This window comes from Lithobates pipiens, unplaced genomic scaffold (assembly GCF_037356315.1).
Source record: "Lithobates pipiens isolate NorthernLeopardFrog02 unplaced genomic scaffold, aLitPip1_a1.2 Scaffold_27, whole genome shotgun sequence".
Taxonomy (NCBI): domain Eukaryota; kingdom Metazoa; phylum Chordata; class Amphibia; order Anura; family Ranidae; genus Lithobates; species Lithobates pipiens.
The window spans coordinates 175158932-175175838 of record NW_027507788.1 but is presented as its reverse complement, the minus strand read 5'-3'; the positions used below and the strand labels follow the sequence as shown (position 1 = coordinate 175175838).

Sequence of the window (16907 nt, the reverse complement as noted above, 5' to 3'; positions counted from 1 at the left end):
TGTCCAGCCTACCTGTGTCCCGAGCCTTTGTCCCGAGCCTCCGTCCCGTGCCTTGCCTCCTTGCCTCCGTCCCGTGCCGTGCCTTGCCGCCGTGCCTTGCCTCCGTCCCGTGTCGTGCCTTGCCTTGCCTCCGTCCCGTCCCGTCCCGTGCCGTGCCTTGCCTCCGTCCCGTGCCCTCTTCGTCGGCGCCTTGGCGGCCATTGTAAAATTCAAAAGCCTCCGCCTTCGCCTGTGATAGGCGGAACACTGAATTTCCCAGCAGCCTGTGTTCCACCTATCACGGACATCGTATCATCCTCGTCCGTAGTACGAGGATGATACGATGTCCGTGATAGGCGGAACACAGGCTGCTGGGAAATTCAGTGTTCCGCCTATCACAGGCGAAGGCGGAGCCGGAGGCGCGGCTTTTGAATGATAGAATGGCCGCTGTCTGTCTGCTCGACACGCTGATCGAGCGGGCAGACAGCGATGACTCGAGTATAAGCCGAGGGGGGCACTTTCAGCCTCAAAAAAGAGGCTGAAAATCTCGGCTTATACTCGAGTATATACGGTATGTGGATTTGGTTTGATCCATCTCGGTGAGCGCGGCGGTTCCTCTATCTGTCTCATAGTAGTGGCAGCACAGGAATAACTACCCTATTAGCTATTTTTTGTTCATGGGTTTAAAGTGGTTCTAAAGCAAAAACATTTTTTCACCTTACAGCCGATTCACACCACAAAAACTCACTCTGGACGCATTTCTCCTTTTTACGATTTTTGATGCGTTTTCAATGTGTTCCAGTGCAATCTTCCCCCTCTCATTTTTTTGATGCACATTACCATGTTCCAGTACAATTCAGTGCAGAAAAAAAATGCAACATGTTCTAATTTTTTTGACTGCACTGGTGTAAACTAGACCATTAGAACCTATAAAACCTATTGTCCACATGTTTTTGTTGCAGAAAAAAAAAAAAAAACGCACTTGACTGCATCTCATGTGAACTATTTAATGCATTCCCTGCATTAGAGTATAAAAACATAGTTGAATCACCTCCTCACCTCTCTGCATACTGACCTTTGTACACCTTTCTCGATCCAGTGCTGTGCCAGTCTGCAGCAGCGATAGTCTGTGTTCCTCTCCTCACAGGACACAAACAGCAGCAGGAGTCACTGGCTCCTGCTGCTGTCAACTAAATCCTTTGCAGAGGGAGTTTTGGGGGGGGCTAAGGTCGAACTGCGTTGCGTATGTGTATGCATGCACACAGAAGAGAAAGGAACAGAGAACGCTGGCAGGGGGATCCCAGAAGAGGAGTTGGTTTGGGGCCACTCTATGCAATGGTATTGCGCAAAGAAGGTAGTAACAGGTTTAATAATATACATATTATGTATATTTTATTATTATTATTATATATTACACACACACACTTTTTAATTCCCCCCCCCCCCCAAAAAAACAACAACTTTCCTTTCAGCAAAAAAATAAAATAAAAATCCCAGACCTGGCCAAATTGTGAAGGGAGATCACCCAACATAGTACAAATCACACTGTCATCGCACACACCACCATTTAGACAAATATTTAGAGGCATTTCTGTAACCATGCGAAGACTGCCTGCATGATCAAGCATGTCCTGAACAGATCATAGTGGACATAAAACGAGCCTTAAAATACAAGTAAACATTTCAGTCTATGAATATTTTGCTCACATTCAGCAGAGCTGCTTTGAACAGGCCATATTAATTAACTTATATAAAAAAATGCATATTAACGGCTTAAAGAGGGATTCCACCTAAAAAAAAAAAATATTAAAAGCCAGCAGCTATAAATACTACAGCTGCTGCCTTTTAACAAATGGACACTCACCTGTCCCGGGTTCCAGCGATGCCGATCGATCGCTCGGCTCTCGGCTGCTGCCGCCACCATTCTAGGTGAGGGTATCAGGAAGTGAAGCGAATCGACAATAGGAATTGTCCGCGCTGTCTCTGGGACCCGTGTGTGTCCCAGCAGACAGCGCGGCAGGGCAGGAAATGACATAGACTCCCACGGGAGTCTATGCCTGGAAGTGGGTGTAAATACCTGTCTTTGACATGTATCTCCACCCCCCTCCCCCCTGTAAGGTGCCAATTGTGACACCGGAGGGGGGGAGGGTTCCGATCAGTGGAAGTTGCACTTTAGGGTGGAATCCCGCTTTAAGGACCTCTCCACGTACATATACTGTGGCAGGGCAGCCCTTAAGAGCACAGAATTTTATTTATTTATTTATTTTACTTCGGCTCCGGTGCCCTCGTGCCACGGAAGCCCTGCTCCTGCTGTAACTGGACACAGTGGCAGCGAATCAGCGGGTCCAGCGGACGCCATGTACTGCCAGCCACCAGCAATCATTCTGAGGAGGCACAGAGTAAACAAGGCAGATTGCCGTCCTGTCAGAGGAAAATGGAGATCTTGTGCTTCTGCTAAAGTTTTCCTTTAGTGAAAGCACATCCCCCCACAGTAAGAAAGAAGCCCCTAGGGACACAAAAAAAATAAAAAATATTGGATATGTTTTATAGCAGAAAGTAAAAAGTATATACAATTTCTTTTCAAAATTGTAGTCTTTTTTGTTTATTGCGCAAAAAATAAACCGCAGAGATGATCAAATACCTCCAAAAGAAAGATCTATTTGTGTAGGGCGGGGGAAGGACTTAAACTTTATTTGGCATGGCACAACCGTGCAATTGTCAGTTAAATTACTGCAGTGCCATATCGCAAAAAAGGCCTGGTCAGGAGGGGGTAAAACCTTCCAGAGCTGAAGTGGTTAAATAATCTCTTGGCCTTTTTGATCACCACTGGGGTTTCTATTTTTTGCTAAAAAAAAAAAAAAAAAAAAAAAAGACCGAAAATTAAAACCAAAACAAAAAAAACACATTGTTGTTTCAGTTATAACATTTTGTAAATAACTGTTTTCTCCTTCACTGATAAGGCACTAATGGGCATTGATAGGCTGCACTGATAGATGGGTCTGATAGGCAGCACTAATGAGGCAATGGCAGGCATTACTGATGGGCAACACTGGTTGTCCTGGGTGGGTATCATGGGGGGAGGGCTGTGCTGATAATCAGGTGTGTCAGACATTACCTGGTCAGGTAATGCGGTGTGTCAGACTGACAAACCATGCCAACGCTTGCCATGCTGTGTGGCCCCGCAGGCGTGTAATCGCGGCTTATCCTGCTGGATGTCCAGTTAGGATAACAACCACTTTGCGCATGTAATTCTGTTATATGGCGGATGGGAAATGGTTCAAGTATATATGAGAACCCTCACCTTGTAAAAACAACCAATACAGTTTACAATACAAAAAAATGAAAGGCAAAACGTGTGCATGCACAGCATCTCACAAATTAAGTACACCCTTCACATTTTTGTAAATATTTTATTCTATCTTTTCATGTGACAACACTGAAGAAATGACACTTTGCTACAATGTAAAGTAGTGAGTGTACAGCTTGTATAACAGTGTAAATTTGCTGTCCCCTCAAAAATAACTCAACACACAGCCATTAAAGTGGTTATAAACCCTTACAACCAACTTTGACCTACAGGGGTAAGCCTAGATTAAGGCTTACCTGTAGGTCCAAGAAATATCTCCTAAACCTAAACGGTTTAGGAGATATTTACCCGAAGACAGGCACCGCTGTCTACGGCACAGGCCGCAGATCGCGGCAGTATGCCGCGAGCGTCGGCTCCCGTGCGCATGTGCAGGAGTGATGGCTCCGGCGAATCACAGCGCCAGTGCCGCGAGACCCAGAAGTCGCTACGGGATACATGGCAGCGGCGAAGAGGAAGACAGAGGACCGCTTTGGGGGCTTCGTTCTCAGGCAAGTTATTCATAATGCATACTAGCTCATTATGCCTTTGCCTTACAGGGTGTGTCTTTTTTTTTTTTTTTTGAATTTTGCCTTTACTTCCTCTTTAACCACTTGGGATCCGCGCTATTGCCAAATGACGGCATTAGCGCGGACCTACATTTCCGGGACGACGTCTATTGACGTCGTCCCGTGTACAAGCGGCCTGCGCGCCCCCTGAGGGGCGCCCGCGGCGCGCTCTGTGATCGGCGAGTCCATGAGACTCGCCTGATCACCGATCCGTGCAAGGGGTCGATCCCGACCCCTTATCACGTGATCAGCTGTCAGCCAATGACAGCTGATCATGTGATAGAACGGAGCCGGTAATCGGCTATTATTCCTCCTCGCGCTGACAGCGCGAGGAGAAAAAAAAAAAGCCGATCACCGGCGGCCGTGATCGGGACATCAGTCCCGATCACGGCCATCAATACAAGGGACCACCTGCCACCTGCCAGTGCCCACCTGCCTCCCGCAGTGCCATCCTGAAGTAAAATAAAAAGCAAAAGTAAGTGCCCCCCGTCAGTGCCCCCCGTCAGTGCCCATAGTGCCACCCACAGTGCCACCCAATCTGCCTCAAAGGTGCTGCACCCCAGTGCCGCCCATCAGTGCCCAGCAGTGCCGCCCATCAGTGCCCAGCAGTGCCACCCATCAGTGCCATCTATCTGTGGTACCTATCAGTGCCCATCCGTGCCACCCATCCGTGCCACCCATCCGTGCCATCTTATCTGTGCCCATCTTTGCCCAGTGCCGCCTTATCTGTGCCTATTAGTGCCCACCAATGCAGCCCATCAGTGCCCACCAATGCAGCCCATCAGTGCCCACCAATGCAGCCCATCAGTGCCCACCAATGCAGCCCATCAGTGCCCACCAATGCAGCCCATCAGTGCCCACCAATGCAGCCCATCAGTGCCGCCTAATCAGCGCACTTCAATGAAGGAGAAAAATGACCCGTTTGCAAAATTTTATAACAAACTATTAAAACATGATTTTATTTATTTATTTTTTTGCATCTTTTTTTGTTTGTTTAGCAAAAAATAAAACTCCGAGCTGTAACTAAATACCACCAAAAGAAAGCTCTATTTGTGGGGAAAAAATGATAAAAATGTCATTTGGGTACAGTGTTGTATGCCCGCGCAATTGTCATTCAAAGTGCATCAGCGCTGAAAGCTGAAAATTGGTCTGGGACTGAGGGGGGTTTAAGTGCCCAGTAAGCAAGTGGTTAATGTCTACATTAACTGGCAACAAGAGCGAGTACACCCCTAAATTGGATCCAAGTGTCAATATTTTGTGTGCCCACCATTATTTTCCAGCAGTGCCTTAACCCTCTTGGGCATGGAGTTCACCAGAGCTTCACAGGTTGCCACTGGAGACCTCTTCCACTCCTCCATGATGACATCACAGAGCTGGTGGGTGTTATAGACCTTGTGCTCCTCCACCTTCCATTTGAGGATGCCCCACAGATGCTCAATAGGGTTTAGGTATGGAGACATGCTTGGCCAGTCCATTGCCTTTACCCTCAGCTTCTTTAGCAAGGCAGTGATCATCTCGGAGGCATGTTTGGGGTCGTTATGTTGGAATACTACCCTGCGGCCCAGTCTCTAAAGGGGGGGGGGGGGGTGGGGAATCATGCTCTGCTTCAGTATGTCACAGTATATGTTGGCATTCATGGATCCCTCAATGAACTGTAGCTCCCGAGTGTTGGCAGCACTCATGCAGCCCCAGACCACGACACTTCCACCACCATTATTGACTGTAGGCAGGTAATCCATGTCCTTGGTCTGATTGTCCTCAGCAAACTATTTGTGGCTCTCTTATGCATCATCTTTAGAAGAGGATTCCTTCTGGGACAACAGCCACACAGACCAATTTGATGCAGAGTACAGCATATGATCTGAGCACTGATAGGCTGACCCCCCCCCCCCCTTCAACCCCTGCAACAATGCTGGCAGCACTCATACGTCTATTTCCCAAAGACAACCTCTGGATATGATGCTGAGCACGGGCACTCAGCTTCTTTGGTCGACCACAGCAAGGCCTGTTCTGAGTGGAACCTGTCCTGTGAAACCGCTTTATGGTCTTGGCCACAGTGCTGCAGCTCAGTTTCAGGGTCTTGGCAATCTTCTTATAGCCTAGGCCAGGGATATGCAATTAGTGGACCTCCAGCAGTTGCAGAACTACAATTCCCATGAGGCATAGCAAGATTCTTAGAGCCACAAGCATGACAGCCAGAGGCAGAGGCATGATGGGACTTGTAGTTTAGCAACAGCTGGAGGTCCGCTAATTGCATATCCTTGGCCTAGGCCATCTTTATGTAGAGAAACATTTTTTTCAGATCCTCAGAGTTCTTTGCCACTTCCAGTGACCAGTATGAGAGAGTGAGAGTGATAAATTTAACACACCTGCTCCCCATACACACCTGAGACCTTGTAACACTAATGAGTCACATGACACCAGGGAGGGAAAACCGCCTAATTGGGCCCAATTTGGACAATTTCACTTAGAGGTGTACTCACTTTTGTTGCCAGTGGTTTAGACATTAATGGCTGCGTTTTAAGTTTTTGAGGGGACAGCAAATTTACTTTTACAAAGCTGTACATGTACACATGAAAAGATATTCTAACATATTTACAAAAATGTGAGGGGGGGGGGAAACACACACACACACACACACACACCTGTGCTCATAAGTTTACATACCCTGGCAGAATTTATGATATCTTTGCTATTTTTCAGAGAATATGATAACATTTTTCACTCATGGTTAGCGTTTGGCTGAAAAACAGGAAGATCTGGACAGCCGCACTCAAACGTTTTTTTTTGCCTTTTATTAAAAAATTCTTATGAACAAACATACAAGCCACAGCATGAACAGACAGGAGCCAACGCGTTTCACACTTCAATGTAGTGCTTAGTCATAGCTAGTGTTTTGCTGAAGCCATTATCAATCACCTGTGTTTACTCATTTTAAATCATAATCACAAGAGAAACTACCCAAATGACCCTGATCAAAAGTTTACATACCCCGATAACATGCACACAAGTTGACAGAAAGCGGTTTGGATGGCTATTAAGGCCTCATGCACAATGGATGTGAAAACACCAGTAGCTTTGCAGTGAGTTTTTTCAAAGTTTTTGCAATAGCGTTTTTTTTTTTTTTTTTTGGTTTTTTCAATGGATCAAAAACGTTAAAAAAACGCTGGTGAGCGGTGTTTATCAGCGTTTTTACAGCTGAAAAACCCCTCTCAGAACTCACTAGTTTTGTTTTGTTTTTTAAAGCCAAAAAACTGCTGACAATAGCCTGTGTGTGCATGGACCCATAGGATAACATGATGGGGAGTTTAACCACTTAACCACTTCCCGACCAGCGCACGACGATGTACGTCGACAGAATGGCACGGGCAGGCATATTGGCGTACAGGTACGTCCAATATTCGATGCCGCCCTGCCATCGGGAGCGCGCCGGCGGCGGCGCGCTCCCGCACTGGTCGGGGCCCCCGTGAGTCCGATCGCGGGACCCGCGGACTCGATCGCCGCGGGCATCCCCGCGATCGTATCACGGAGCGGCCGAATGGAGGAAATGCTGTATAAACAACATTTCTCCATTCTGCCTAGCAACTAGTGACGCTGATCTCTGCTCCATGTAATTGGAGCAGAGATCAGTGTTCACTAAATGAAAGCCCACCCCCCCCCCACAGTTAGTAACACACCCCTAGGAACACTTAACCCCTACACTGCCACCCACTGGTTAACCCTTTCACTGCCAGTGTCATTTACACAGGAATCACTGCATTTATATAGCAGTGATTACTGTATAAATGACAATGGTCCCAAAAATGTGTCAAAAATGTCCGATGGGTCCCCCACAATGTCGCAGTCACAATAAAAATCGCAGATCGCCGCCATTACTAGTAAAAAAAAAATAATAAAAAATTAGTAATAAAAATGCTATAAAACTATCCCTATTTTGTAAACGCTATAACTTTTGCGCAAATCAATCAATAATCGCTTATTGCGATTTTTTTTACCAAAAATATGTAGAAGAATACGTATCGGCCTAAACTGAGGGAAAAAAATGTTTTATATATTTTTGGGGGATATTTATTATAACAAAAAGTAAAAAATAATGCGTTTTTTTCAAAATTGTCGCTCTATTTTTGTTTATAGCGCAAAAAATAAAAAAATCGCAGAGGTGATCAAATACCACCAAAAGAAAGCTCTATTTGTGGGAAAAAAAGGACGTCAATTTTGTTTGGGAGCCACGTCGCACGACCGCGCAATTGTCAGTTAAAGCGACGCAGTGCCGAATCGCAAAAAGTGGTCTGGTCTTTGACCAGCAAATTGGTCCGGTCTGCAAGTGGTTAAGGACCAGGCCTCTTTTTAGATGTGGTGTTTACAAGTGAAAAAAACTATTTTTTTTTTGCTAGAAAATTACTTAGAACCCCAAACATTATACATTTTTTTCCTAACACCCTAGAGAGCAAAATGGCGGTTGTTGTAATACTTTTCACACCGTATTTGCACAGCGGTCTTACAAGCGCATTTAAAAAAAAAAAAAAAAATAAGACAAACAGTAAAAACTTAGCCCAATTTTTTTTTTATATTGTGAAAAAAAAATGTTACGCCGCCGAGTAAATGGATACTCTGCATGTCGCACTTCAAAATTGTGCCCGCTCGTGGAATGGCGACAAACTTTTAACCTTAAAAATCTCCATAGGCGACATTAAAAAAATTCTACAGGTTGCACGTTTTGCGTTACAGAGGAGGTCTAGGGCTAGAATTATTGCTCTCACTCTAGCGATCGTGGCGATACCTCACGTGTGTGGTTTGAACACCGTTTTCATATGCAGGCACTACTCAAATATGAGTTCACTTCTGCATGCGAGCTCGCCGGAATGTAAACATCCCTTGGTAAGAGAAAAAAAAAAGCACGACAGGACCTCTTAAATATGAGGTCTGGTATCAAAAAGACCTCAGATCTCATTTACTCTAAAATGCAATACATTTTTTTTATTTTTTTTTTAAAAGAACTTTAAGAGCTATGGGCGGAAGTGACTTTTGACATCGCTTCCACCCTGCAGGGTCATGGAGATGGGTGGGGGCCACCTTCCCTTCACTCTTCTCCATGCACAACCGCCAAGATGACTGGATCGCCCCCGCTGACGGCCCCGGTAAGTGGCGGGAGCCTCTCCAGCCGCCAATAAAAGTGATCTCTCAGCGAATCCGCTACAGAGACCACTTTCATCTTGTACCGGACCGTTGGCCGAACATGGCGATACCGAGGTTATGGCGGCTAGCTGCTGCCATAACAACGATACCCGTCCTCAAAGTGAGGACATACATTGGCGTGCGGCGGTCCAGAAGTGGATAATGACTGTAGAAAAAAAACATCTGCTGTAAAAACACCCAGTGTGCGTGAGGCCTAAAAAGGTAACCATCCTCACCTGTGATCTGTTTGCTTGTAAAATAAATATAAATATATATATATATATTCCACAAAGAACGTCAGGTAAAATATACAGGACTCAACATTTGGTGTGGCTGTTTCAAGACAACACAATAAGGAGGCACTTGAAGAAATATGGGCTGCATGGTCGAGTCACCAGAAGAAAGCCATTACTACGCAAATGCCACAAAGTATCCCAATTACAATACACCAGACAGCACAGAGACAAGCCTCAAACCTTCTGGCAAAGTCATTTGGAGTGATGAGACCAAACAATTAAGCTTTTTGGCCACAACCATAAACACTACATTTGGAGAGGAGTCAACAAGGCCTATGATGAAAGGTCCACCATTCCTACTGTGAAACATGGAGGTGGATCACTGATGTTTTGGGGATGTGTGAGGTACAATGGCACAGGAAATTTGGTCAAAATTGATGGCAAGATGAATGCAGTATGTTATCAAAAAATACTGGAGGAACATTTGCATTCATCAGCCAGGAAGCTTTGCATGGGATGTACTTGGACATTCCAACATGACAATGATCCAAAACACAAGGCCAAGTCAACCTTTCATTGGCTACAGCAGAATAAAGTGAAGGTTCTGGAGTGGCCATCTCAGTCTCCTGACCTCAATATCATTGAACCACTCTGGGGAGATCTCAGACGTGCCGTTCATACACGATGGCCCAAGAATTTACAGAAACTGCGAGGCTTTCTGCCAAGAGAAATGGGAAGCTTTACTATCTGAGAAGATAAAGAGCCTCATCTACAAATACCACAAAAGACTTCAAGCTGTCATTGATGTTAAAGGGGAAATGCACGGTATTAAGAACTGGGGTATGTAAACTTTTGATCAGGGTCATTTCTGTTTTTCATTATGATTTAAAAGAAGATATGATTTAAAAAAAATAAAAATAAAAACAGTTGATTGATAATAAATGGCTTTAGCCAAACACTAACAATGAGTGAAAAATGTTTTTGTGTTGATAACACATATTCATTCATATTCTCTGAAAAATGGGCAAGAAATCAAATTCTGCCAGGGTATGTAAACTTATGAGCATATATCTTTTTATTTTAGTGATCATAGAGGCTCCATTCAGATCTAGGCGCTTCTCTGCTCTAAGCCTCAGCTGTTAAAAAAAAAAAAAAAAATGCCCAACAAGACTCATTCATTTCAATGGCCCCTGCTCACATCTGAGCGTTCTGTTGCCTAAAGCAAAACGCTTGTTGCTCAAAAAATTCATGAACTACTTTTTTTTGTTTTTTGGCAGATTACAGGTGTTTTAATTCCTTTACATTGGGGACCTTTTGAACTTCAAAATGTCTGTACAAAAATGCTGCAAACATGCCCAAAAAAACCCACCTATAAAATAGCAACGCCTAGATGTGAACAAAGCCTCTGTTTTCAGTTGCATAATGAACTCAGAGAGCTGGGGAGGAGACACAGAAGTACACTGATCTTCCCAGTTACTGGCTCTGCGAGGGGGGCGTGTCAGCACAAGTCTGATCATTGTAAGAGAACACAGCCAAAAAACTGACCACTAGAGATCCACCAAAGTTTTGGCGGCCGAAACATATTGGGCGAAAAAATGGTGTTAAGCGGCATACTGCTGATAGTGGTGCCCGAAAATGCACTCGATTTTACTGTGCTCATGGTTTGATTTTCATAGATCATGTGACTCAAAAATTTTACTGACCAAAAAAGCAGCAAGCAAGATTTAATACCATAACGGAAGTGCATCGGACCAGTGTGAAGACATATAGAATTTAAAAGGCACACATTTCTTTCTTGCACTAAAAAAGTGCAAAAAAATGACCAACAAAAAATTCCTAATCATTTCATTATATTAATTAAAAAGTCAAATGATACAATTTTTTTCAAATTTTAATAAAATAGAGATAGAGAATAAAATCTGTCATTTTGGCACCAAAATTTGCATTCAGTGCACCTCTGACCACGCTGTGCTCAAGCTTAGTGTGGTCAGTTTTTAATAGGAAAAGGATACTTTTTCATAGACGTACATGCTAGGCACATATCAGGAATATGAAATATCGGGGTAACATTCTTTTAAGCTACACCTGGCTTGACTGGGAAATCCACTGCACAACACAGGTGGGGCCTGACCCCCAACTCCTACCGGACTTCACTAATCCCAAGAAAGTTGCAGAACTCAATAGGATGTAAACCTCACTGTTGCCATATAGAACATCAGCCAGAGGTATCTGCAGACTAAAGTATTCCGTGTCCAATTTATAAAACAAGAGCAGAATACTGTCTAGTGTTGCTTAAAAGGTGACAGCACAGACATGTTTTGCATTCCATTAACCTGTCCAATGGTAATAGAAGGAAAGCAGGCCAAGAGCCACATAAGTGACATGGTAGGTGCCGTGAAGTCTCCGTCAGAGCCTGTTCACACTTGTCTGTTTTCTTGCAGTAAAATACATACATAGAAATGCATTCCAAGTGTAAATCCCAGAGGTCCCATCTAGCCCATTCATATCTATGCACTGCAGTTTGGTATATTTCTTAAATATTGATTTTTAGAGCATTCAGGCACCTCCATTAAAAAACACAAGTATCATGTGGCTGTATGCTTGTTTTTTGGCATCTGCACCAGCAAAACTTATTTTTCTTCCAGAACTTCCAGAGAATATTTTGATCTGTCTATGGCCATCAACCGTGTGTGGACATTTCCGTTCTGTTGAGAGGACTTGCAGGGAAAACGCAGATCAGTGTATTCTGATAGAGGGGAGCCCCGCAGAGGGGGATGTGGTGGATTCCGCCATCTACCTCGCTGCTTCCCCTCATATAGATAATAAAAGGAGAAGTACAGCCAAAGCTCGGTGTCACCAGCTTTCTGCTCGGTTCTCAGCGTTAGTGCTGACGGGGGACTGATGCCGCATCCACCTAGGTAAGTACAATTCAACCAAAAAAAAAAAAAAAAAAAAAATCCCAAAACATCTCTTAAAGCGGCGTTTCACCCAAAAAGAAAAATCTGCTTTTCGGAATCCCCCCCCCCCCCTCCGGTGTCACATTTCGCACCATTCAGAGGGGTGCAGATACTAGTCTAATACAGGTATTTCGCTCCCACTTCCGGGCATAGACAGCCGAGCCACCCGCGGGTATCTACATCACTTCCGGCGCCTTCTCCGCTGATTGGAGCCACAGCCATCTTGCTACAACCGGACGCAGCTGTTGCCCATGTGCCAGCCTGACAGCTGTACTTCCACCAAGAGCTCTGCAGTCTCGTGGTGATCCTATGGGAGGTCTAAGAACTTTTTGCCAATTTGTCCCAGCTCCTGTTACTGCCACTTTGGTTGGGTGGCATGTAAATGAGGAGAAAAATATGAATGCGTATGAAATAAAAGAAAAAAAGTAATTTGAACAATATCAGTATTCAAATTCATCAAGTACAGTTCAGGATAATTTTTTGTTTTTGGTTTATTCTTCTTGATGGTAATTTAGGGAGGGAAAAAAAAAAAAAAAGATACATAATTGCAAGGGATGGTACAAATCTGAAAAATCCAGAGCAACGATCCAAGCTGCAGATGGCTTGTCACACAGTGGCTAATGTACAGAAAAGGACCAACCATTTCCATCACATCCGAATAAAAGTTGAACCTAAAAGCCCTCCACTTGGTCAGCATTAGACACCACTATCAAAAAAGCAGTAAGTAGTCCTTACCTTCCAGCCGCTGCCTGCCTCCTTGTAATAAGGAAAATTGTCACATATCCATTGGTAAATCTCACTAAGAGTCATTTTCTTTTTTGGCGAGCTGTTGATTGCAAACGTGATAAGGCTGGCGTAGCTGTAGGGCGGCTTCCCGTCTTTGTGCTGCTGTACTTCCTCCTGGTCCAGTGTGGTGTTGGGGTCGATGAGCACGCTCTTCTTGGTGATGCCGGATCCATGGGTGCCCTGTGCGGAGTCAGAATTCTGAATGGCAGCCCTCACGGTCAGCTGGGGAAGCCAGTCCATAGAGGTGAGGCTGCTCTCGAGCTCCGAAGTCATTTTTTGCTATTAGCTTTTTGATGGAGCGTAGACACTGTGCTTGAGGGAGGGGGAAGGGGGGAAAAAAAGCTAAAGCGAATAGGTGTCCAAGTACTGTAACTTTAAGATTTCCAAATGAAGGGATGACCAAGATTTAATCTGAAACAGAAGACAGGAGTAGGGGGTGTTATAAAGCTGAAAAAAATACATTTTGTGTATTCATTAGGATCGTTACATGCATTTTTTTTTTTTTTTTTTTAAATCCAGGAGATTTAACCAAACTTCCTGTGCTATTACAATGGCTCAGGAAACGGTCAGAAGTGGTGTGTGCCAGATTAACGAAGAAGATGGTCCTGTTTTGGAAATAAATAGAAACTAGTGCAGGTCTGCAGCTGATTAACAGAGGCAATACAGCAGTTTTCCCATATAGAAAACTGCTGCAGATTTCTGCCAGGTGTTACTTGTCATACGGGATTTGAATTGTCAGCAAACAGCTTGTATCCCTCTCTGCCCGTGCAATTATTAGACTACACGAGCAGAGCTCGCAAAGCGTTTACCCCGACTTGTTCATGCCCCAACTTAGTTGGGGTAGGCGGAACACTTTGGTGGGGGTGGGTCAGCCAGACCCCCTAGACCTCTGGGGACACTCCTGCTGACCTTTGGGGGAGGTCCCTATTCCAATCCCCGAGTCCTAACCTTGTTCTTCTAGGGAAAACCTTAACCCCTAACCAACCTTTGACCCATGAACTTTAACCCTAACTCTAAGTGTCTCGCCACTTTATGACTCCCCTACCCTAAAACCCCTACCTTTCCCAGATCTCGCTCAGTTTGTCTGAAAAAAGGGTAAAAAAATAAAATAAAAACATATAGGTTTTGGCTCACTCGCTCGCCCCGTAGAAACACTTGGGACGCGCAGGCCTTTTTAAAAAAAAAAAAAAAAAAAAAAAAAAAAAAGAAGCGCAAAGTGCTTGCCCCGACTTGTTCATGCCCTGACTTAGTTGGGGTAGGCTGAACACTTTGGTGGGGGTGGGTCAGCCAGACCCCTTGACCTTTGACCTCTGGGGGACATGCCTGCTTACCTTAGACCTTTGGGGGAGGTCCCTATTCCCTGAATCCTAACCTTGTTCTTCTAGGGGAGACCCCAACCCTACCCACCCTCCTCCTTCCTCCACAGTTCTAGCATGCAGGTCCAGCTCTCCTGTTCTCTGCACTGGGTCTGTCAGATACAGCAGAACAGAGAACTGTGCCCCTAATTAACAAAGAGGCTTGCTTCCCTTATGTTAAAAGGAGTTGTAAAGGCAGGAGGTTTTTTTTATTTTTTTTATCTTAATGCATTCTATGCATTAAGATGAAAAAACCTTCTGTGTGTAGCAGCCTCACCCAGCACCCCCTAATTACTTACAGGAGCCCCGTCTCTTTCCAGCAACATCCACGAGTGTCTAAGCCATCTGGGATACTCCTCCTGATTGACTCCCACAGCTGTCAGTCAGTCAACCAGTCAGGGAAGAGGGGGCGGGGCTCCGTGTCTGAATGGATACATGGAGCTCTGACTCGGCTCAGGTGCCCCCATAGAGAGTTGCTGGTTGAGGGGGCACTCATTAGGAGGGAAAGGCCAGGAGCAGCAAAGACAAAGAGGGACCCGAGAAGAGGTTTGAGGCTGCCCTGTGCAAAACCAACTGCACAGAGGCGGCAAGTATAACATTCTTTAAAATCACTTTAAATTAGGACCAGTCGAATACCCATCTGAATGCATATCCTTACCCGACCAACGTCATATGCGCAGTTGATGGTCTTCTCATAAGCTTGGAACCTTATATCTAGTACATTAGACCTCTAGATGTCATAAACTGCTGGGGTAGACTATTCCACTTTTTCTGTAACACTGCATGGAATAGGTTATATGTTCATTTTTCTTTGTCTCTACGCGTTTCAATAATTTATTTAAAAAAAATTAGGAACAGTCTCGGCTCAATTTTTTACGTTTAGAAGAGGGGCTCAAGCATTGTGCTTCCAACACCCTTTGTTAATTCTTCCCATCTTATACATAAAGCACCCAAATCATTCAGACATGGAGGAAGCACTATAACCCCATCAGCGAACGCATTTTTTTCACAGTATGGGAGAGAGGGAGAGATTCCTTAAAGGGGTTGTAAAGGTAAAAAAAATTTCACCTTAAAGCATTCTATGGCGCCTATGGCCGGCGACCCCCAGTCCCCTCGTTTTACTTACCTGACCCCTCGAAAATCTCGTGCTCGCCCCCGCCGTCCTCTTCGCCACTCAGCCTGGCGTGGATGGATTGAAAGCAGCGCAGCCATTGGCTTGCGCTGCTGTCAATCACATCCAGTGACGCAGCGTGCCGGGGGCAGGGCCGTGTGATACAGCGAGTGGCTATAGCCGCCAGGCTGTATCACGGGAGAGTGCCCACAAGTACTTCTCACCATGCAAGGGAGCTCGCATGAACGTGAAAAGTACCTGTGGGAGGAAGCAGAGACAGCTGCCGAGGGACCCCAGAAGAGCAGGTTTGGGGCCACTCTGTGCAAAACGAGCTGCACAGTGGAGGTAAGTATAACATGTTTGTTATTTAAAAAAAAATAAAAATTTTTACTTTACAATCCCTTTACCTGGCTGTGCTGTCAGGAAACTGAGAAATCTCAGAATGAAAGGACAAAAATACAAAAAAACTCTTGGGGCGTGCTATATAATGCATCTCATCAGTGTATTAGAGCTGATACACCTGTGCGTTTAGGTGCATTACCCCCAAAGCACCTTAATAAACCGCCAACCTCTAAAGCTGCCCTGTTCCTAGTAGAAGCAGAATGTATATAAAATTTCACAGTGTTTACCTGGTGTGCGATGTTACCGATGTGTTGCTCCTTTCATGTAAACCCATCTGGACAGGAATAGGTCAGCTGAAATAAAAATTATAACAAAGGATCACTTTGGCTGTAAACACACAAGAATACACAATTCAACCACACCCTTTAAAAAAATGATTGCTGGTGTCTGAACAGTATAGTTCGGAAGGCGACCATCAACCCTTTAAGAGCTGCCAGAGGACGCCTGCTGACTGGCAGGTGACCCAATGCGCGTGGCCGCATGCACGAGCGCTAGGGGAAAGGAGACATGTCGTTTGTTCCTAGTAAATAGAAACAACAATATGTCTCCTCTCTTACTCAGTCCTATCCCCATACAGTTAGAACACGCTTTTAATCCCTTGATCGCCCTCTAGTGTTAACCCCTTTCCTACCAGTGACATTTACACAGTAATCAGTGCATTTTTATAGCACTGATCGCTGTATAAATCTCAATGGTCCCAAAAATGTGTCAAAAGTGTCCGATCTGTCCATCCTATTTTGAAGCCTCTGCCTCTAATCTGTGCTTCAAAAAAAAAAAAAAAAAAAACACAGCCTCCCCGCATTGGAATCAATGCGCCAGTGTCCTGAAAGGGGCCGAACACATAGCTAGTGGAGGTGGCCGGGGGGGGGGGGGGGGCAGCGCCCATGCACCGCTACAAGATGGGCCGGTTGCTGTCAATCAAAAGCTGTGAAATGGGAGCGAGGCGTGGGGCAGAGTCCCATTGTGTGCATCAATGGACGCAGCAGCGGGACTC

General features: G+C 45.0%; 1 protein-coding gene across 1 annotated transcript in view; it reads right to left on the bottom strand.

Moving 5' to 3' along the window:
* The window catches only part of FOXJ3 (forkhead box J3), a 131022-nt gene that overhangs the window by 65839 nt on the left and 48276 nt on the right, over positions 1-16907 (bottom strand). Inside the window, exons 2-3 of the mRNA XM_077457918.1 lie at positions 16141-16206; positions 12995-13456 (exon numbers count right to left, since the gene is read on the bottom strand). Of these exons, the coding sequence (XP_077314044.1) occupies positions 12995-13318 (324 nt within the window). The 5' untranslated portion in view covers positions 13319-13456; positions 16141-16206. The remainder of the gene's footprint in view (positions 1-12994; positions 13457-16140; positions 16207-16907) is intronic.